General features: G+C 37.8%; 2 protein-coding genes across 3 annotated transcripts; one reads left to right on the forward strand and one right to left on the reverse strand.

Moving 5' to 3' along the window:
* Positions 1–647: 647 nt before the first annotated feature.
* LOC149821958 (ras-related protein RABD2a-like) lies at positions 648–11709 on the forward strand. Its single transcript, XM_089980462.1, has 8 exons — positions 648–828; positions 9143–9215; positions 10220–10267; positions 10405–10452; positions 10699–10770; positions 10870–11025; positions 11220–11323; positions 11428–11709. The coding sequence occupies exons 1-8, from the start codon at positions 815–817 to the stop codon at positions 11519–11521; spliced, it is 609 nt and encodes a 202-aa protein (XP_089836588.1). The 5' UTR covers positions 648–814; the 3' UTR covers positions 11522–11709.
* Positions 11710–11835: 126 nt separating this feature from the next.
* Positions 11836–17912, reverse strand: LOC149821959 (uncharacterized). 2 transcript variants are annotated; one of them, XR_016425852.1, is made up of 3 exons: positions 17471–17912; positions 12663–12843; positions 11836–12335 (listed from the first exon to the last, which is right to left on the reverse strand). XR_016425852.1 is itself a non-coding variant. In XM_089980463.1 (2 exons), the coding sequence occupies exons 1-2, from the start codon at positions 17614–17616 to the stop codon at positions 12723–12725; spliced, it is 267 nt and encodes an 88-aa protein (XP_089836589.1). In that variant the 5' UTR covers positions 17617–17912; the 3' UTR covers positions 12350–12722. The 2 variants fall into 2 exon arrangements, 1 of the variants encoding a protein (XP_089836589.1); XM_089980463.1 differs by lacking the exon at positions 11836–12335 and having other exon boundaries at positions 12350–12843.
* Between the last annotated feature and the right edge of the window lie 3936 nt (positions 17913–21848).

Consider the following 21848-nt stretch of genomic DNA (forward strand, 5'->3'; position numbering starts at 1 on the left):
TGGATTTTGGATCGGATAGGATCGGATTCAACCTAAATATAACCTATATTGAAATAAACACATCAAGGGACATACATAAAAGAGGCTTTTGGGATAATTATATTCATGCTCATTAGGGACCTCCACTAATGCTCATTCTATAAAATATGAGAGGTCTGTGATAGTTTGATGAGTAATACCATAAAGGCATATATGGTTGTTGAGTGTCACATTCATGTGTTCTCTCTCTGAGTTGAAGGTCTTGCTTATCTCTTTAACATTTTGGCTTGAGCATATTGAGAGTTGATTGATTGAGAAGAACTTTGTCCATCTGCATCCAGCTCCAAAGCCACATCCAATAAGTTGCTCTTCCACGATCCATTTTATGCTAACAAAATCAATATAAAACACCGAACTAAATAAGCTAAATAGTAAACCTACTAGTCGTTTTCGGATCTGGTTCTCCTCAATCAATTTGGACCCATATCCACGTTTAACGATACGGTCCACATGCCAAGGAAGGGCATTATTGAAAGTTTTCGATAAAAGAAGGGCGTTTACTTGTAGTTGGGTAAATATAAAGTCTATCTGCTCCTCTTCCAAAATTCTTCAGTTTTGTCGGCCTCCTTCGTGGGGAAGCTTCCTCGATTTCGATTCAGATCTCCCTCTATTTCTCGTCATCGGAAGAAGAAGAAGGAAAGCTTCGTCCTTTCTTTCTGTGTTTCTCCGGCGAAGATCCGAAGATCCGTCCTGCTAGTTCGCCGGGATCGTGAGAATCACCGGCGCTTTTATCTCCCGAAGCCTTGAATTTGTTGATTTCCCGAATATTTCCGCTATGAATCCGGAATAGTATGTGTCGTCTTCCTGTTTCTTTGCTTCGCTTCTCTTAGGATTGTGATATCGTTTCGTTCTTTCTAAGCCGATCTGTGCCGGAACTCTTATAGCGGAATTAGGGTTTTTGAAATATCGTTTATCGGTTTTGTATCGTCTTGTTACTGGTCTGTGGTTGAGTTTTGTATCTGGTGTGTACAGTAGATTTGTATTGACTACGTGATTCGGTTGAAACTCGATTCTCCATGCATTTTTTTGATTTCTGAAGAGTCGTTTGATGTGGATTTTCTGCTGGTATCGGTGTGATTCCTGTTGATGTTACGATATTCTGGTCGCTGGATCCAGAATTTCAGGTTCATGCGTAGATCTGATTGCTAGGCTCATTTGTAGGGTGTTAGTATTTGGTTGATGTTAATTTCAAGGGAAGGAAACTAAGGATACACGGAAATGATTAATATCACGTCAATTTTATCATTTTTTTGTCTGATGGATGGATGAATCTTGGAATTCTATGTTAAGATTGAAAATTCGGGTGATTTCCATTGTTTTATGATTGTTGGTGATCTTTTGAAAGATAAGAATGGCGTTGTTTATAATTGTCGTTGTGTATTTGGTTGTCTTCGTGCATAATATTTATGGCATATGTCATGATGGTGTGACTCAAAGCTATTTGAATGGGTTGCTTTGAGCAGGGCTGCAGGAGATTTATTACCCTTGCAGACAAAGAATTTTGCAATAGTACTTTTTTTTTTTTGGTGTGATTTCATCCGTTAGTTGTTGGGTAGCTATGGAAATCTTTGCACTTGCAATCTTGTAGGTGAAACCAGCGTGCATGCCGTGTTTGCTATTCGGACAGTTAAAAAAAAAGAGCTTACTGGAATAGAATGGTTGTTGTTCTTTTTTTTTTTTCTAAATGACAATTTCATCAATGATATTGCTTTGTTCAGAATCTTCGTCCAGGCTATTCTTTCAATTGGAGGGTGGGTGGGGGGTGTGTTGCATGGACTATTTGTGGTTGCTGTTCTGGTTTAAGTCTGTGTACCTTTGCCATATTAGTGGCTATGATGTCTTAAGTTCATGGTCGCTTCCATTTAATTAAATGATGTGCGTCATACAATAGACACCCATGATGTTTGTCCATCATGGAAAGGAAAAATAAAATAAAAGGCCTGTGATGCTCAAATCCAAGGTTTCTTTATTGACTCGTGACTCGGCGGGTCAACTCGGTGACTCGGACCGGGTTTTGTTAACTTTTGATTTTAAAAGAAAGACAATATATAAATTGTCATTTAAACATATAAAGGTTTGTATAATGACTTAATTACTAGTTTAGTTGATTAATAAGTAAAATAGCATCAAGTAAAACTGCTCTTAATTCAAATCTCACATTTACTAAAGAAACTACACAAGCAGGAACAAGTCTTTCATATTTTCTTACAAATAATCCTGTATGGATGCTCAGCCAGGGATAGAATTCAACTCTCCCATGCCACATGCTGCTTTTCCTATAAAGTATGCCCAATACAATAACTTAGCAGCTGGAAACAGTGGAAGTTTTCCTCAAACTTCCCAACCTGTAAACATTTTTCTTTTTTCTCTTTCAATAAAATTTACCTCAGAGTGGGATAACTACATCAAACTTCTCTTCATAGCAGTTACTCGTTTATCTGTATTGTATAGTATAGTTTACATATTCAGGCTCTGCTTTTCATGTTTTGACATCGGACCTATTATTGGTAAATCTTTGTTTTTGGCATGTTTTGGTGCAGCATATAGGGCTCTACCAGTGTATTTCTTCAAGAATTTATTAGTAATTCTCTGGCTTTTTTCATGGACTCTGCACATCATATGGTGATACTTCTATGTGAAGGCTTAGCAAACTATATTTGGCATAATACGATAAAAGATATCTCACAACTGAACGTTCAATCTCATTTTGTATAGTCTTATTTGTCAAATGTTGGATTTTTATGTTCTTAACTATAATTCATCTCATAATGGTTATTATGGTCCTTAAGCTTTCTAGGATCTTATCCATGTTCTATTGCAAGTCCATTTAGTTGCTGCAGTTACTTTTTTAAATGAGAGAATCGAAGTTACCTTTTTTCAAGTGAGAGAATTTGTGCTATATTGCAATGTACACCTTCTGGTTGGTTGTTAACCTAACAAAATTTCTGCGTAGTAGGTCATTCTTATGTAAGCTCTGTGTGAGTTTCATTATGCTCAGATGTCTTTAAAATCTTGATGCCTTACTGGTCCTTTTCTTTTGGTTGGGTTTCATCTACTTTCAGACAGTATAGAATGAAATGCTGTATGTCAGCAAGCTAACATTATAAATTTGGAGCTGTTGGAAGTATCTGTATATTCTTCCGATGTCCATTTAAATCCCAGAAGGAAAAAAAAAACATGGTTAAGTTGGTAAGCCTATTGTTATGATGCTATTTGTTCTTTGAAAAATGAACACTTACATATGAAAAAATTGCCCATAGCCTTTGAGAAATGAAAAAAGAAAAAAGCGCCCAAAACTCGCCCGAGTCAGCCCGATTCAAGGCCGAGTTTTCGCAAATCGAGTTTACCTTGCCGGGTTGACTCGTTGGAGGGCCGAGCCGAGCCGAGCCACCGAGTTGACTCGGCGAGTTTTAAAACCTTGCTCAAATCACAACATTGTTTCATATCTCATTGTTATGGTTTCTCTAGTATCAGGAGTGGTTCACAATGTGATATGTGTAATAGTGCTTATCCATTTTTCTCAAAGAATGTCTCTAATGAAGCGCTGTTTATGGGTGGTGTTGGGCCCATGGCCCGGTATATATATATATATATATATTATGGGTAAATATTGGCTACTAATGAAGGTACAAAACTAATGAGCTAGAAATCATAGGTGCAAGTTGTATCAACTCAAACTAACCACATAGATGTGTTCAACATGGTTTGCTTGCTAAGGATCAAGCCTTGGATCATGCTTTTGTGATGTAAAAATGTGATCTTTTGAGTTATGAAATTTTGGCACATTGTTGGCCGTAGATTTTTGGACCCCTTTAAAAACCTAATTACTTGTCATAATCACACATACTAGTTTTGAATCATGTGATTAGGTTTTTAAAGGGGTCCAAAAATCAACGACCCACAATGTGCCAAAATTTCATAACTCAAAAGATCACATTTCTACATCAGAAAAGCACGATCCAATGTTTTATTCTTAGCAAACAAACCATGCTGAATACATCTATGTGGTTAGATTGAGTCGATACAACTTGCACCTATGATTTCTAGCTCATTAGTTCCGTACCTTCATTAATAGCCAATATTTACCCTATATATATAGACTGATTGACTGATTTATGTGCAGTTGACCTACCAAACTTTTTTTTTTAACTCTACAACGTGATCTGCATGTTCTGTTTAGTGGGGATCAGCATTTGCATCACTGGAATCCAATGTGTGTGCAGATTTTTCTGGTAATGCAAAAATAGACGGCCATAAACGCACAAAAAATTGTAAAATTTAAAAAACAAACTTTTCATCAGAAAAAAACATGAACCAATTGCAGCAAAATTTGTCGATTCCCAGCAAATTGACCATTCCAAACACATCTACGATGTCAGATTAAGTTAAAACAACTTGCAACTATGAGATCCTAGGTTGATTGTACATGCAACCGATTATATATATATATATATATGTGTGTGTGTGTGTGTGTGTGTGTGTGTGTGTGTGTGTGTGTGTGTGTGTGTGTGTGTGTGTGTGTGCATTAGGCCCATGGGCCTAATGAGCAGGCTGTATGCTGGACATCTGGCCCCCAGCTTTATTGGATGGGCTGACCCGAACTGGGATTGGCTGGGTCTGGCTCCTCAATAGTGTCTGATCAGCCCATTCAAGGAACTGGGCAGGTCCGGCCCATTGCCTGGCCCCAGCTTTATTGATATAAGTTGTATGATCCTTCGCTCATCTGCTTGGCTATGGCAAGGGATCTTGTTTGTGGTGCACATTCATCCATCTGATTATTGTTTTATTGAAAAACTAAATGTCCACAACTGCATTGGGAACTGTAGTAACCTCTGTGATCTCTATATAATCACATCTGCATTTCTTTGATGACAAATTCTTATGCTAGGAGCAAAATGACAAAATTATCATATTGTTTGGAGTAAAACCTTGTACCTGATCCTGAAAACGTGTATGATTTGTATAGTTTTTCTGCATGACCACCACAAGTAACCTGCTTTGTGGATTGGATATTTTCTTTCAAGTTTCAACCAATGGGTTGTGGATGTAGCTCTGTTAAAATATTTTTCCTGTATCAATGCAAGGTGCTAGTAGATAAGACTTCATCTTATTACCATATTCCCAATGTGTTGATTATGATGCCTCATTGTGCTGGCAAAGCTGCAAAGTAAAACCATGTATTTATCAGGAATACTGCCTATCACTGTTTTGAGAAACAACTAAATTTATTTTAGAAAAAGATGATGGTGACCAGGAGTCAACAAGCACAATAAAAAAAAATCATTAATGAAAACCATAAAGGAATACCTATGTCACATAGACATGGCTACTGAGCAGCTATACCCGTGTCGACACGGCCTGACACGGGTACAGGTACCGGACACAGCATAGGTACGTGCTGGTCTGGATTGGGTCGGGTCCAACCCTGACCCAAACCATTTTCTTTTTTTTTGTTCGATGTTGGTGAAATGCAGGGAAGAAGAAGAAGAAGAAGAAGAAGAAGAAGAAGAAGAAGAAGAAGAAGAAGAAGAAGAAGAAGAAAGAGGAGAAGGAAGAAGAAGAAGAAGAAAGAAGAAAGAAGAAGAAGAAGAAGAAAGAGGAGAAGGAAGAAGAAGAAAGAAGAAAGAAGAAAGAAGAAAGAAGAAAGAAGAAAGAAGAAAGAAGAAAGAAGAAAGAAGAAAGAGGAGTTGAAGGAAGAAGAAGACGAAAGAGGAAGAGGAAGAGGAGGAAGAGAAAAAGTAGAGAGAGAGAGAGAGCCCTACCTTTTTATTAAAAAAAAATTTCATTCCCCCTCCCCTTTCTTTCCAAAAATTACAGTCACCCCCTACATAATTTTGTTTTTTTAATTTCTGATATGGACCTTCCTTCTCTTCCTTTTTTCAAAAATTACTGTCACCCTCCTTACAAACTTTTTTTTTAATTTCTGATATGGACCCTAATCTACACTTGATCCAAACCCAAACTATATATATATCATGTCCCCATACCCTCATTTTTTGAAATTGCCGCCCGTACCCATGTGACATAGATGAATACAAAGCTAGGTCAGCCCTAATCCTTTGCCTGACATATAATTGCCAAGCCCCCTTCAGGCCACTTGATGTGCATCCCTGGAGATAGTAATTTGAAATATTGAATAATATTAGGAATATATGACTGATCTCTGAAAATCCGAATATTGTGTTCAAACATACCACTAAGCCGATAGCAGCCACATCCTCCAGATGGGCTTCCATCTCTTGACCTTCCAAACAAACATTGTCCCAACCCGCAGTTCCCCTATGCAACTATCCGGTGGCAGATCTAGTGAGACTTCAGGCCAACTGGTCTTGAACACAGTGATGTTGACATCTCTGCTTTTGTAAAAAATGAAGTGTTACTTTTTCTTAGCACTAAATTCATGGAAAGGGATTGCTCCTGCACTCCTTTTTGTTGACATAAGGAGTTACATTTCTGGTCCTTTTTTATCCTATGGGCATATGTTTATGGCATTTGTGTGAATGCATGCATAGTTAGAGAGACCAGTGTCAGTCTTTTGTTTTTGTCTGCATACAAATATAAACTTTTTTTATTGCTGTCACATGACCTTTTTACCATTATCCCGTCCTTCTTGGTTTGTTTATGCCCCATATCAAACACAGCTATTTATCATCTGCAATAGTAACTTCTGTCTATATCCACTTCAGAAACTGAAGCTAATTTAGATATTTTAACATCATCATCACCATAAGGTCCTGTTTTTCTAGCAGTTGTCAGTTGCCTTCATGTGTGAAACTGGTATTATGTATTAATATTTTTCATTTACTCCAATACATTTTGTGTCCATTATCTGTTCATCTAATGATGATGATGGTAATGATGAATAAATGGTCTCATTCTATATTGCAAATTGATTTCATGCTCTGTTGTTGCTGATAAGCTTGTATGTACTTGTGCTTGATCTTTTGCTTGTCTTATTGATCATGTGCATCTTCCTGCATCAGTCTGAATTCTTCTTCTTGCTCTTCTTCACAAAACTCTGAAGTTGGTTCTGAAAAGAGTTGGTTGAGCTTCACATTGGTGATTCTACAAATTGAAAATTTTGTATAATCAATTTCTGTTTATTTGTGAGTAGGGGCTTGGTTACTTGCTTCTTCTGGATAACTCTTTAGAACCAAGGATGTCCTGTTTGACTGTCAATCTCTGGGTCTTGACATTAACTTCTTAGTTTGCATGCTCTTTTTCATTATCTAAGACCTTAATCAAATCTAACTTGTTATGGATTTCTAGAACTGTCATTTGTTTACTTTTGTCTCTTCATGAGCTGAAGTATATGCATCTTTATTGTCATCAGTTGGTATTCTCTTCTACTGTCTGTCTAGTTTTAGGAGAAGGTTTCATCGTCTGATTAATTTTTTCTGTGTATACCATTAATTCACTAAAATAATGGATAAAGAAATATTGCGTCTCGTAGAATGGGCTATTCCTCATATTAGATGGAAGACTTGTGCTAATATTTCACTGAGTATGCCAAATTTTCTGCCTAATCCTGTTAGTTAGGGTTGGACATCGGGTCGGGCTGTGGGTACCCAGCCCGACTTGGGCCCAGATTTAAGGAACCCGCCAGAATAAAATTGAGCCTGGCCCAACCTCAAGTCAGGCTCGGGCATGGGTCATGGCCTGACTCGGGCCCTTACTACCCGAGTTTACAAAAAAGAGAAAAGTAAAACGTTAATAACCCTAGGTCCCACCCGACCAACCCCTCCTCCCATAAAGGAGAGAAAAGAATAAAATCCTAAGGTCTTCTTCCTATTCTCATTTCCTTCCCTTTGAGCACAGCTGCGATGCAGTCACCATGTTGCAATAACTGGAGGCCGGAGATGCGTCCATCGGAGCGGCAGAGATGTTGCATTCTCTCATTCCCTTCCCTTTGAGCACTGTTGCGCCACAGTCACCATGTTGTAGCAACCGGAGGCCGGAGACACGGCCATCAGAGCGGCAGAGACGCTGCAGTCTTTCATTTCCTTCCCTGCACTGCAGTCACCATGATGCAGCCATCGGAGTCAGGAGAGTGGTGGTGGTGGGTTTGTTTTCTGGGATGGCAGGCCAGAGACGCAGCGTGGGTTTGTTTTCTAGGATGGCAGGCTGAAGACATAACATGGGTTTAAAGTTGTTGCTGCTTTTCAGCACACAGACGACCGTGATAAAACTGTTGCTGATTTTGATTTTCTGCCAGATTTTAGGCATTCTCGATATCACACCCTTGGCATGTTTTCATTTTCTTTACAATAAAAGAAGGATTGAGTTCTATTATTTCCTTTTTAGTTGATTATGAATTCCTAAAATCCAAATTTGAAAGAGTGATATTGAGAATGCCTACAATCTGGCAGAAAATTTGGATTTCATTTGAAATGGGGAGGTTGTTTTATGGTGGTTCATAAATCATAATTCATAATCATTTTTGACATATTCAGGCTTATCGGGTCCATTCAAAGGATGTCGGGCATATCGGGTCTATTATCAGATTAGTGAGCAGGGCTCGCCCGTTGTCCACCCCTATTGTCAGTCTTTGGGGAATGACTTAATGAAGAAAAAAAATGTGCATACATGCCTTTTGAAGCCTGGTTTAAAATGGAATACCAATTCTTGCAGCCTAGATTGTGTTACTGTTACCTGTTATTTTCATTTTCATTATTATTCACCAACAATTTTTGAGATGGTGATGACCACAACAAGGTTCAATATCAGGTATCATAGGCACGTGGTTTTGAGCCATTTGTCAAGGGTGACACGACATGACTGATTGCTCAACATTATATGTTCAGATACAGAAAACATGTTTTTAGGCCTTTTTTCTATTAATTTGATTTGTTTGTGTTTCATAATGATCTTTAGTGTGGATGTATGCTGCAGAATTTGAGTTTTTACCTAGTCATGTGTATAGATATTTTTGTGTATAAAATTATAAGACAAGTATTTTCTGCATTTTTTTGGTACGAGTCCATGTCTAACATGACAGGTTGTTGCTAGTATATATATATATATATATATATATATATATTAACTCAATTAGGCAATATGAATTGGATTAAGATCGTTCTAACTAGCTTCACTCTTTTTGTAGTGATTATTTGTTCAAGCTTTTGCTTATCGGAGACTCTGGTGTTGGGAAATCATGCCTTCTTTTGAGATTTGCGGTATGGGTGCTACATTTTTCTTCCTATTAAATTATACATACTGATGTGTGGTTTCATAGGGGTATCTATTAGATATAGTAAAAGTAGGATAATACTTCTCTAGTGCCAAAATATGTATGCATTTATACGTTTATAGTTTTATGGGCCCTCTATCCATTCTTGTGATTGGTATGGGTTCATTCCTTTTAGACCCTAAAGTCAAAAGGTTATAACGTTCAATGAGAGAATCTAATATGTAATCCTACCCTAGGGGTTAACCTCTCAGTTTTTTTGAGCAGATATGCCAGAAAATTGAGGGGTCCACCTACTTGATGTTTGAGATGGTGAAAATTGCCTGCAGTTTTGCTTTCTTCGTCTTCTTTCACCATCAACTTTCGACTGTGAAGGCTATATAGAGACAAAAACCAAACATTGAATATCAAAATGCATGCATCTTGCCCTCATATATGAAATGTTTTCCTTCTTTCTGAAGTGCTTATACACACAAGCTCAAGTTCTTGAGGGTCATAAAGAGTCAAGGATTATATCTTGATGTCTCAATCTATGTTCTTGGAAAAAATGTCAAAGAGAACTTAATCTGTTTGCAAGGCCCCTGTTGAACAACTTGGTGCTGAATTACTAATGATTGGCAACCTGCTTGTCATACGTATCTTCCATAAGCTCATAGCATGTAGAGATATTTTCTTGTTACTACAACATCCAAATTTCAAAGAGCGTAAGTTGTCTTTGTTGGTCGGTGATCTTGTAGTTAGCAATGTGAAATAATGCATTTTTTAGATTCTTTGAAATTTAAATTTAAAAGTTTGCATTTTTTTATTAATTTCCTTTCAAAATTTTGTAGAGATTTCCTGGATTGGAATTTGAGTATGTATTTGTGTGGGTTTTTTGAAGTCATGGTCTTTCCGTTCTCATATCTAAGCGAAGCATGTACATGCACACATTACATTAATCGGCTTTGATTCAGTTCACGCACTAACAACTGTTTAATTTTGTATGTGATATAGGATGATTCTTATCTTGAGAGCTACATCAGCACCATAGGGGTTGATTTTGTATGTACCTAATTCTTCTGCCAAATGTTAACTTTGGTTGCCTCTGTCTCACGTACTCTTCTTAGCGAGGGGCTCTCTCTCGAATACTGTGGGGGCTATCATTATGTATAATTGACTTGTTTGTTTTCATCTTGCAGAAAATCCGTACAGTGGAGCAGGATGGCAAGACTATTAAGCTTCAAATTGTAAGTTGCTGTTCTGTCCAAGTTTCTATGAAGGCATATTTGTTTGCTATCGACCATCTTTAGAACATTATATTGTTTCCATAAGCACTGATTTCAACCGCTGGTTAGTCACTGTCATGATATCCCTTTTTTTTTTGTTTCTAAAAGCACCATTAGAAATTTAGAACTCATATTTAATTGGAAGTTGAATTCATCTTCTAGGCATCTCAAATATTTTTTGAAAATCTATTTTTGTTTATTATGCAGTGGGATACTGCTGGGCAGGAGCGATTTAGGACGATTACCAGCAGCTACTACCGTGGTGCTCATGGGATCATTGCAAGTGTTTTTGCACTTCAAATTCTTTTGTTTCTTATGTTTACTCTTGTTTTTCCTCAATTGGAACTGACAAAATTTTACATGTTTCTGCTTTGGAAGGTGGTGTATGATGTCACGGATCAGGAGAGCTTTAACAATGTGAAGCAGTGGTTGAATGAGATTGACCGCTATGCTAGTGATAACGTCAACAAACTTCTAGTTGGGAACAAGTGTGATCTCACGGCAAAGAAAGTAGTTCCCTACGAGACAGCTAAGGTATGTTGATTGCCTTTGGAAACTGTTGATATTCCCCGTTTTCTGTTTCTCCTTCCTTTTTAACCCAAAGACCAAGAATTTGAACGCTAAGTAGATAAAGCTTTTGCAGAAAGATTTTGATACTTATATGTAGGTTTCTCATTATTTTGTCTCGATGATGTTTACTAAATTAACATTGGTTGTCTCCTCCCAAGGCATTTGCTGATGAGATCGGAATTCCATTCTTGGAAACAAGTGCAAAGAATGCAACCAACGTTGAACAAGCTTTCATGGCCATGACATCTGCCATCAAGAACAGGTTCTAAAGCTCATGCCTTTGAATCCTATGATTCTGATTGAAGTTTACGGTAACACATTTGCTTCGTGTCCCATTTGTCTAAATAATTTCTTTTGAAATTGCAGAATGGCAAGTCAGCCAGCCATGAATAGTGCAAGGCCACCTACGGTGCAAATCCGAGGACAGCCAGTCGCACAGCAGAGTAGTTGCTGCTCATAAATTGTTGGTTTAGGCTTTGCTCTTATATGATATGTAAACGTAGCTTTAGTTTCCAAGAAGACAGCAAGCTGTTGATTTCTCTTTCTACTGATTGTCAAAATTCGATTCTTTCAAATTACAACTATTTGTTTGCATCTGTAAAACTGCGATCAATGAATATTAGTGGCGTTATTTGTTCTGTTCTTTGATACAGCCGTGTTTTTTCTTCTTACATGATGATGTGTTTTTCTCTGCTTGAAATTGACAATCTACTTGCATATTTTCATATTGTTGAAATCTCTGATAATATCATATAATTTAGCATGAATTACTTGGACAAGACGATACCCAAAATGCTCAATATCCGCAATTTGTAAAGATAAAATGCCTGACTAAATGGTGCAATTTGGATAATCCAAGGGGAAAACCCCATGGCAGACCAGCACATTGGCTGGTCTCCGGTTTGTAAAACCCTTAAGGTCCCCCTGGCCATAGCCGAGTTACACCCAAAAACAAAATAGGTAATTGATGATTCCATAATATCAATAATTTTGTCATATTGAGAAGGATGCACTATAGATTATTATTAGCAAAGGCAACATAAGAATTGACAATTTCATATCTGAAAAAGATTCTTACAATTTCAAAATGCTTAAACATCTACAAATTTCCAGAAATATCCAAAAATCTTGGTTCAATTTTGGGACAGTCACAAAGGTCTCCTGTGGACTGTGTAAAAGAGCTGGTTGACTGTTCAAATACCATCATATGTGGGATGAATCAGCTTACTGCAGCTGGAGAATCAGGGCGACCATGGTTCAGACATGGATGACTTCTGCAGGAAGATGTCATGCACTTTAGATAAAGGAGAAACATTATATCTTAACATTAGCGTTCCAGAAGCAAGATATCATGCACTTCAGCCGTTCAGGTTTCAAGTGCAGCAGAAGCCAGATTCGCAACAAAGATAATAGCTCAAGATGCACACAAATAGATTTTTTTTCTTTTTCTTTTGCTTTCTGTAGGCTTAGTGAGTAAAAGAGAGATCATAGATACATCGAAGCTCATAATGTTTCATGCTTAGAATGCACACTAAGCAATGGGGTTAAAAATGTATCACATTACAGACAATGGAGATACATTTCATAACAGCTATTCAGACCTTTTGTAGCTAAAAGTTCTCTTATTGTCCATGTGGCCAGATTTTGACGAGCCGTAAAGTCTAGTCATCATACGAAACATGAAAATCAGTTTTGCACCCTACCACAGCAGGATCCTCTGCACCACAACAGTCATAGAACTTTGCTGCATAAGGGGGATCATCAGGTTTCAATTCGTAGTACCTCCAGCAACATAAAAGGAAATAGAAAAGCCAGTTAGCCAAAATAATATTATCACTATCAGTTAAGTTTTCAAAACTTTACAAACAGCAAAAGTAGAGACAAGGACATATAGATATCCAACATTAAGATTTTAAGCACATTGATAAACATAAGTGTTGGGTGCGATACTGTTGAAAGGGTGGGGATGAGTCCACTGAGGGATGGAGACTAACGTAAGCTACTGACTGGGAAACTAGCGTAAACCCACATTGAACTGACGCAAACAGAGTTTGAAAAGTCATTGTAAACTAATATAAATCACAATCAGTTGATCACCAAACATTATCAAAGATTGCCACTGATTTAAATCTGTACTTTATGAGTATGGACCCCGTATGGAGACCCCATCCCGTATGGACCATAATGTTTTTTTATATTCTACTGCATTATTTGTAAATCAAGCCTTACAAATGTGTTATCTATAGTTTAGTCAGTGGAGAACGTCTATGGGATGCATAATTTCTGATGCTGGCACTGATTTTCAAAAGAATCTAAACAATTAATGACCTGTATCGTATCAAAACTCTGCAATGAAAAAATCAAGTTTTTAATCAAAAAATTCATTCCAATGTTGTGAAAAGCCTTGAGGCATAGTGAGGTGCAACAACTGCCCATGAAGCGAGGTGTAATCCTTGAGGCATAAATCATAAGCTTCACACAAAATATTAAAAAAATAAAAATAAAAATAAACAATGCAGTGTTTATGAAAACAATAGTGAATAACAATTAGAGAAAATAAAATAAATAGCAAAATGAATTCAAGCAATGATTATAAAGCAATAATTTGAATGATCTAACAAACAAGATTTGTATCTTTTAACCAAGGAACAAGAGAACAACTCATAGTAATCCAAAACGACTTATTTTAGTACCTATCTATAGAAACCATGACACACAAATATGTTGTTTTCTTGTTAGGAAATTGAATAAAAAAGAAGTTGGGAAACAAATCAAATATGAATTTCACTAATCCGTAGAAATGCTTATAACAGAGCACCAAGATAATGGCTGCCATTCGGATTGGATCTAGGTAGAACCAAATTCAATTAACTAGATTTGGCAAAGTAAAAAAATAAAAAACAGAAAGAGGAAAGACTGCCTGCAAACAGGAGAAGAAATAAAGAAAGAAATAACGAAAAGAAAAGAAAAAAAGAAGGGTTAGAAAAAAAAGAAAAGAACAAACAAAAAGAAAAAAAAAGAAAAAACAGGTCAAATAGGGGCCGTGACCCCCAGTTGACACATTATGTGTGAAGTGTGCACCTGATGCTTGTGGCACGCCTCGGGGAAAAAGCATGCCTTGAGGCTTATGAAGCACACACCTCATCCCATATTGCACTTTATGCATGTGCCTTGGCCCTTGAGGCAAAAAGGCCTATTCCTTGCCTTGAGGAACGCTTTTTGTGCCTCGAAGCCTGTTTTAATAACACCCGTTCATTCCAAGTATGTTTTTTTAGTAATAATGATAGTAAACACATCTACCAAATCAGATTAAGCAGAAAAAAAAACTACTGCAACTAGACCTTTTGAAGTGGTTCATACCGAGTCCACACTCAAATCTCAAATTTGGGAGGACAGACCAACTGCATTGTGTGTGTGTGTGTGGGGGGGGGGCATAAAAATGGGATGCAAGTGATCCAACATAACAGGTGAGAGGTCAGGTCTGGATCAAGTCAGATTCAAAACTGATCTGGCTCGTACCCATAAAGTAGCAGTACCCATACGGAAGTAACCATGTTAAATAGCCTAGAATACACACCTTAGGGAAAAGTACAGGCCAACTTTTTCCAAGTGATGATGGTAAAGATGAAACTTCAGCTAGAGCTTGGGCATTTTTTGGATACTCTAATGTATAACTAGGTAACTACCTCTTTTAGATGATAGTCACATAGATTGCTGATATTTTTTAAAATATTGCAAAATTTTTACATTAAATTACAGAAATGGTTTATGGGCCTAATATTGTATACATCCAACATATCAAAATTTTATTGAAAAACACAAATAGAACAATAATATCAAGTTAATATCCCCTGTTTTATGTGTATTCAACAATTCAAATGTGATATTTTTGTTATTCTTGTGTTTCTTTTTTTTTTTGCACATTCCTGTCTCTGTGTGAATCCATGGAGAAAACAATCCACCAAGTAAATTCATGTAGTATAACAGGTTGTCTCAAGCCAATGGGACGCAGCTCAAGGATACAGTGGATAGAAAAAGCACTTAGATATAGGGTACCTCCAAAATGAAACAGTTTTTTTTTCAAGATCAAACAACCAGACTTCTTCTGATCACCAAACATTATCGAAGATTGCCACTGATTTCAAGCCGAATCAGTACACTCTGAATTCTAGAAAGCACATCTTCAATGTCAGTCTTTCTTCCTCCTCTCTTTCTCATGTTTAAAATGCCTCAAACCAGGTTTCTTTTCTTAGTGCTTTCCCACCTTTTTCTTCGATGTAGTAGGTTACAATTAAGAGGATAAAGAAAAAGAAAGAAGATAAAGTTAATCATTTTGACTTTTCCTAATTGTACGAGGTAATTGTTAAGGGCTACAACCTACCTATGTAGGTATCTAGTAGGACCTGTGCACATAGGTCTAAAAACCCATGTGAAATCCCACTTTTGGGAGGACTGCTAAACATGTCAACATTCATAACATTTATACCATTCTTTAATACAAAACGAACAAATAGTGAAAACTTGTTTTTCTTTTCCCCTAATATTCTTAATGTTTTCAAAAGTCTCATGATCTTACTTAAATTTATAAAAATTGAAAACTCCTGAGATATTGCAGAGGCTGATATTGGTGATTATGGTTCTTACTCATTTCACAACTCAAACTGTGCATTGCATCCATTCTGTTATAGGTTCTTGTTATACCACCTATATATAAACATTTATACAGTTTCCACAAAGTCAGATATAAGGGAACCAACATTGGCCTTAATTTTTAATAGGAAAAGAGATCAATCAAGCTTTGGAACGGATATGTGTTGTTAAAAGTTAAGGCACAGATATGTACCACCTAACTTCAAAAGCATCTAAATACAGAATAATACGCTTGAAAATAAATAGCAAAACATCTGATAAGGCTGAAAGCAAGAAAATTTTCCTGAGCAAAAAATTTTCAGCTGGGCAAGAATGTTTAGTTCCAATTACAAATGCAGAAAAGAAGGCGGATTGGAAGTAAACACTAAGATCAATTTGAGCAACCAGTAGAAGATATTAACGTAAATGGGAAGCAACGTGGCATATGATCAATAAATGATTAAACAATGAAATGGACAAGAGAAACATGCTATACAAGCTTCGTTGGACACCAAAAACTTTTAGTAACATTCTCCTCGCAGGATTGTCACTTACAATAACTCACGTGTTCAATGATGAACATAAGATGAATCTAGCTCGGTTCTGAAAGTTAATATTTTCAAAGTTATCCTTAAAAATCGCTAAGCATTTCTAGCAATTTTAGATTTTTTACATTGAGAAAAAAATCCCGTAGATCATCTCTCCAGTCATTTTCTTTTTCATGAAGGCTTTCTGCCTCTTTTTCTACTTCTCAATCATACTCTTCTTTGCCATAACGATTTACTAACCTTAGTTCATATTGTTGCCAATGATACAATACATCTAGGATCTGATCTACATAGAGAACCCCTTAATTTTTAGCAAAACAAGTTCATGATAATATTTTAGACCGTTACCCTCACCTTTTTTGCATCTATAGATTGAGAATTCATGTATAAACCAATGTAAGTCCTACAAAACTGAAACGCCTACTAACTAATAAAAAGTTTGGCAATTTAGGCAACAACTTAGAATTTACTTGTGAATATTGTAAGCTTCATGTTTAACACCAAAATGCCCAACATTACCCGCTCACACATCTACCTTACCAAGGAGATCTACGGGTCTCAATCAGAAGTAGTTTGCAAATATCATTAAATTCAATTCGAGTAGAAGATGCACCGTATTTAAAACAAGAATATCAAAGAAAGTACAGATTCAAAACATTTATTTCTCGTCTTATCTTAGGAGAGTAGCAAGAGCTTGAGGCGCTAGCTGCTTCTCCTACCTATTTCATTCTTGTGAAACGAAAAACAGAGCTGTTAGCCCATTAAGAATCAATATATGTCAGACACGAAGGAATTAAGATTTTAAAATTCTGATGCTCCAAAAAGAAAAAAAGAAGAGAACAGCAACCAAACTACTCAAAACATTTCTGCTTAATGAGAGGAAAACACCATAAAGCAGTTTTTATTTTTTCCCAACTATTGATAGAAAAGTATAACAAATTTAGCATACTACATAAATAATTAGTGCCATAAAGTCTCATGGGTTTCTTCATTTTCACCATTAGACGCGTCATAACCAAGAAAGAGGTGGGGACCCATCAAACAACATACAGAATTACACACCAAAACAATCTGCTCACACCATTAAAGGATAAAAAGCTCTCCTAACCATATGTTCAAAAAAACCAACCATCCCATGATAATTCTAAGGAGAGAGAGAGAGAGAGAGAGAGAGAGAGAGAGAGAGAGAGAGAGAGAGAGAGAGAGAGAGAGAGAGAGAGAGAGAGACTCACCTCTGTTGATCATCGTGCCTTCGGGAAACGAAAAAAGAAGGGTGGAATCTGCAAGATGGAGTATTTGCTGATTGATTGTATGTTTGTTTGCACCTCCTGCAGACCCTCTCGACGATTCTTTCTCCTTCGCCGCCACTCTTCTCCATGGTTCCCACACACCTATTATGCACAAGCTTTCGGGGTCCTCTCTCGCCCTCACCCTTTCTTCTCCATCATTTCCTTTCTTTTACTATTCGGTGGGCTGCCCCCTTCTCGCAAAACCTTGTTCCTTGTGGCTTATTCAGAGTGCCACCCCTTTCCCAAAGAGAATCAAGAGAAAATCCCAAAAACACAAAAGATTTTGGGGTATTTTGAAGCTATGTCACACGGACACGGATACGAATTTTTTTTATGAAAATAATTTTTGAGGGCGTTTATACGATTGCTAAATATGTCAACGGGGTATCGCTTCCTTTGGTTTGTTAATGTGTATGGAATGACATTGCCAAAACTGACTGCTTTTTTACGCATAAGCGTTATACATGCATTTACTACATGTATCCATAAAATTCTTTGTCAGATATTATTAATTTTTTTTGAATTTATGATCTAAAGAAATCACACTCGGCATGAAGACCTGATGGCGTTGGCTCAGCCTGCCATACCTATGGTCGTTGTGCCGGCTGCAACTCCGATGCTAGGACCTCTGCCCCTGGGCTCATGCTATGCATTGGCTTGCAGAGAGGGGTGACGCTCATGAGAACTGAACCTTGCCCGTCTAGCAGGCAAGGCCCCACCCCACTACGCCAACCCCCTTAGGGCTGTCAGATAATATTTAGATTTGTCTCAGTTCTATGTAAACATTTTGTTAAACTTAGATTTATTTAGTTATGCATTAGGATTCGCTGTCTCGGTTTGTTGGGTGGTCAATAGCATGGGTTGGGTCTTAACCTTAGGCGAAAATGCACTTTAGAGGGCAGATCAGGTGCAATGTGATTGTACACTTTCGTGTGTTGCTACATCTCAACACCCATCATCTGCTGCTGGGCTCTCCACAGCTGACAGGCTGTATTCAAAAGATGGCAGATAGGGCTGGTAAAAGAGCTGAACTGGCTTGTTCAGGCTCAGCTCATATACCATTTAAGTCAGCTTGAGCTCAGTTCGTATTCGTAGCTAGACAAGCCAACCTCAATCATGAGCCGAGCTTGAGCCAACTGAGCTTTGCCACGAGTTGGCTCATTAAAAAAACATGTATTTTACAGTATACATGCTATACGTCACTGGCGGAGCCAGGGGTGGGCGGTCGCCCACCCCAGAATTAGAAACCAGATTTTTTTTTCTGACGATGTTAAAGAAAGAATATGCGTTCATGTGTGTTTTCTTTTGACGATGGTGGTGCTAATCTTTTCTCTTAATTTTTTTCACCTTACTGAATTGTGTAAAAACTGCAGAAGAGACAGGTTATTAGTTCGTGGGAGTTGGAGTTCTCTCTTGTGAATATTCAACGAAGATGTGTGTTTTTCCCCAGCTTCTTCTTTTGTCATTTGTTCTTTGTGAAACCGTGTAACCTACGTTTATGGGGAACCTGGCTCCACTCATCCTCTGTGGTCATAACTCCCTCTGGGATCTCATTGGTACTAAGTTGTTTTGATCAATCTGTCCCTATCGATGGGTTCAGCACGTTTGATTTAATAGAAATCAATCTTTTGATAGTGTTCTTTAACAAAAACACATGATTTTCGGTTTATTTTGACAGTGTTTTTTAACAAAAAAAATCATGTTTTTTATTAATGGTTATTGATTTTTGAATCAGCAAAAAGTCCTCCACATAAGTCGGATTCTGTCTATTCAAATGCCGATCTTCACTAAATGGATGATGTAGATCACATACACAGGGTCCAATTTGATGAAAACAACTTGCATCAGTGAGGTCCTAATGACAAGAATGACGATATGGATGACTAGAACCTAAATGTGGTTATGGGTGCCATGCAAAACACTATGCTTGCTTCACTAAATGGAGGAAAAGAACGATTGAAAGTGTGTTGTTATAGCCTAGCCACGGGCAGGCCGATGCCATGAAGGCCCTCAGAATGATGAAACCAGATGGTACCATCAACTTGATGGCCATAGCCTTCTCCGGCCAGGGAGGCCGCTTCAAGAAGAGCATGTCAGATCTACCACGCACAACCAAATTTTCTTCTGACGATGGGTGGGGGAAAATTACTGGCTCCGCCACTGATCTGAATAAATGGATCGTCCTTGCCGAGGCCCGAAGTCTGCCCACCCAACGAAAAACTTCTGGCTCCGCCACTGCTATACGTTCTCACCAACAACACAAAGATACCATTTTGTGATAAATGTTACAATATAAACTTTATATATTATAATTTTATGAGCTTACACGAGCTGAACATAGCCCAGCATTGTGCTTGGCTCGTTTTTTGATAACGAGCAGCTGCTCGTGGCTCAGTTCGCAAGCTACATGAACCTAACATGAACGAGTTCATGGCTATCCAAACCGGACCGAATAACGAGAGGCTCGGCTTGTTTTCCAACCCTAATGGCGGGTGATAAGGTGCAGCAGCATACTAACTGTGTGCAATCACATCGCGCCTGATCCTCCCTCTGCACTTATGGGTCTTCTATTTTATCCTTGCTGTTCTATGTGCTGCTGCAACCCTCATGCGCTTTATTTCCATGTGCTGATGCCCTTTTTTGCTAGTGTAGTATCAATTGTTGCTGCGGTTCCTTTTGTTTTTTTATTTCTGGAAAGGACTGGGTTACTGTTTGCGATTAAAAGAACCCTTTTACATGTACCAATATTGTAATATACCTAGTGAAATTCATTTGTTTTTCTCAGCCCCAAATCTTCAACAAAAATCATAAGCATTTTGCCTTTGGTAGATTCATACGAAATGTCAACCAACATCCCTTGCCAATTACTTAAAGATCAAGGACCTAAGTGTCAAGAATAATTGGATTAAGTTCAACACACTTGGAAGACCAACATTGCATAGATTGGAAAAACCAGACATGGTGATGTGTTAATAATCCTAGTTTTTCATCCAATACTTGAAGTTGGAAGAGTTTTTTGGATGGAGAACAAATTGAGAAAAACCATGGACATATGTTGCAATCACTTCCCTTGGCCTTGGTCAGTCCAAGGTACGTTTGGACAGAAAATTGTCCAAGGAACCTTGGGTACCATCCATTAACAAGATGTTTTCTTTGATGTCATATCACTTGGATGAGCAGCATCGCTGGCTGCAGTTCGTTAGGCTCCACTCATCCCCTGTGTTATCTCCCATCTTCATACCCCTCTTACACCTTGTAATGTTTTTTTTTTTTTATCAAATCTGACCTATAGATGAATTCAGCAAAGTCAATTTAGTAAGAACCGACTCTTGGATAATATTTTTTCAACAAAAAAATATGATTTTTTAAATGACAAAATTTTGTATTTTGTCAACCAGTTGATTTTTGAATCACAAAAAGCTACGAAACATATATAAATCTAATTTCGGTGCTTTAAATGTTTATCTTCACTAAATGAATGATATAGATCACATATATGGAGTCCAATTTGATCAAAACAACTTGAATCAATGAAATCTCAAGAAGGGGAATGGAGATAGGGATGGGGATGACTGGAACCTATTCATCGCTGGCAGACACACCAATGGCTAGAATGCTTTAATGCAATAGGGTTTAGGTGAGTATCCACCTATTGTTCATCATTGATTGATGATGGATGGCATCAAGGTTCCTTGGACAGTTTCTTTTCCATGGTTATTGGACCTGTGATCTGCTCTCAAGAATAATTGTATTCTTCTATTTTTTTTTTACGATGAAGGAACCTTACCGAGAACCAAGTCACTTAATGGCCCGCCTCCCTGCAAGGTAAAACTCTGGGTTAAGAACACGACCACCCAGCCTTAGAGTATGTGCCCCCAACCCCGTTAAATCAATGATAGCTCCAGTGTGCCAGTGGGATTCGATCCTAGGCATTCACATAGCTGTTTGTCAGCTCTAGTTATCCTTAGGCATCAAAAGATGCTATCAGGTGTCAGCTGGGTGTTTCATATATTCCTAGGCTTTCACTTGCACTTGTTTCCAATTTGCACCACCATTTTTGCAAGAAGCTCTTAGCATTCAAGGTTCATCAAATTGACCAACGCCGCGTGGTTGGTAGGAGCTGTCAGTGCATGTATCCTTGTGGTGGGACGTTGAAGGTTCAAACCTTAGTGGTACTATGTTGAATAATAGCTGGTGGGATCTGCCTAACCCCAGCTTGCCTTTAAAAAAAAAGAATCATCAAATTGAGCACTGTCACAAGATACTAACAAAATGTTTACTCTGCAGCTCAGCAGTAAACTCTCCCCTGAAAAATGGCTCG

This window comes from Nuphar pumila, chromosome 11, assembly GCF_984573655.1.
Source record: "Nuphar pumila chromosome 11, dmNupPumi1.hap1.1, whole genome shotgun sequence".
NCBI lineage: Eukaryota > Viridiplantae > Streptophyta > Magnoliopsida > Nymphaeales > Nymphaeaceae > Nuphar > Nuphar pumila.

Coding starts and splice junctions, on each gene's coding strand:
- LOC149821958 (XM_089980462.1), top strand. Junction 10,268..10,404: donor GCACCATAGGGGTTGATTTT/GTATGTACCTAA, acceptor TTCATCTTGCAG/AAAATCCGTACAGTGGAGCA. Junction 11,324..11,427: donor ACATCTGCCATCAAGAACAG/GTTCTAAAGCTC, acceptor TTGAAATTGCAG/AATGGCAAGTCAGCCAGCCA.
- LOC149821959 (XM_089980463.1), bottom strand. CDS start 17,616: ATGGAGAAGAGTGGCGGCGAAGGAGAAAGAATCGTCGAGAGGGTCTGC. Junction 12,844..17,470: donor AGGCACGATGATCAACAGAG/GTGAGTCTCTCT, acceptor ATGTTGCTGGAG/GTACTACGAATTGAAACCTG.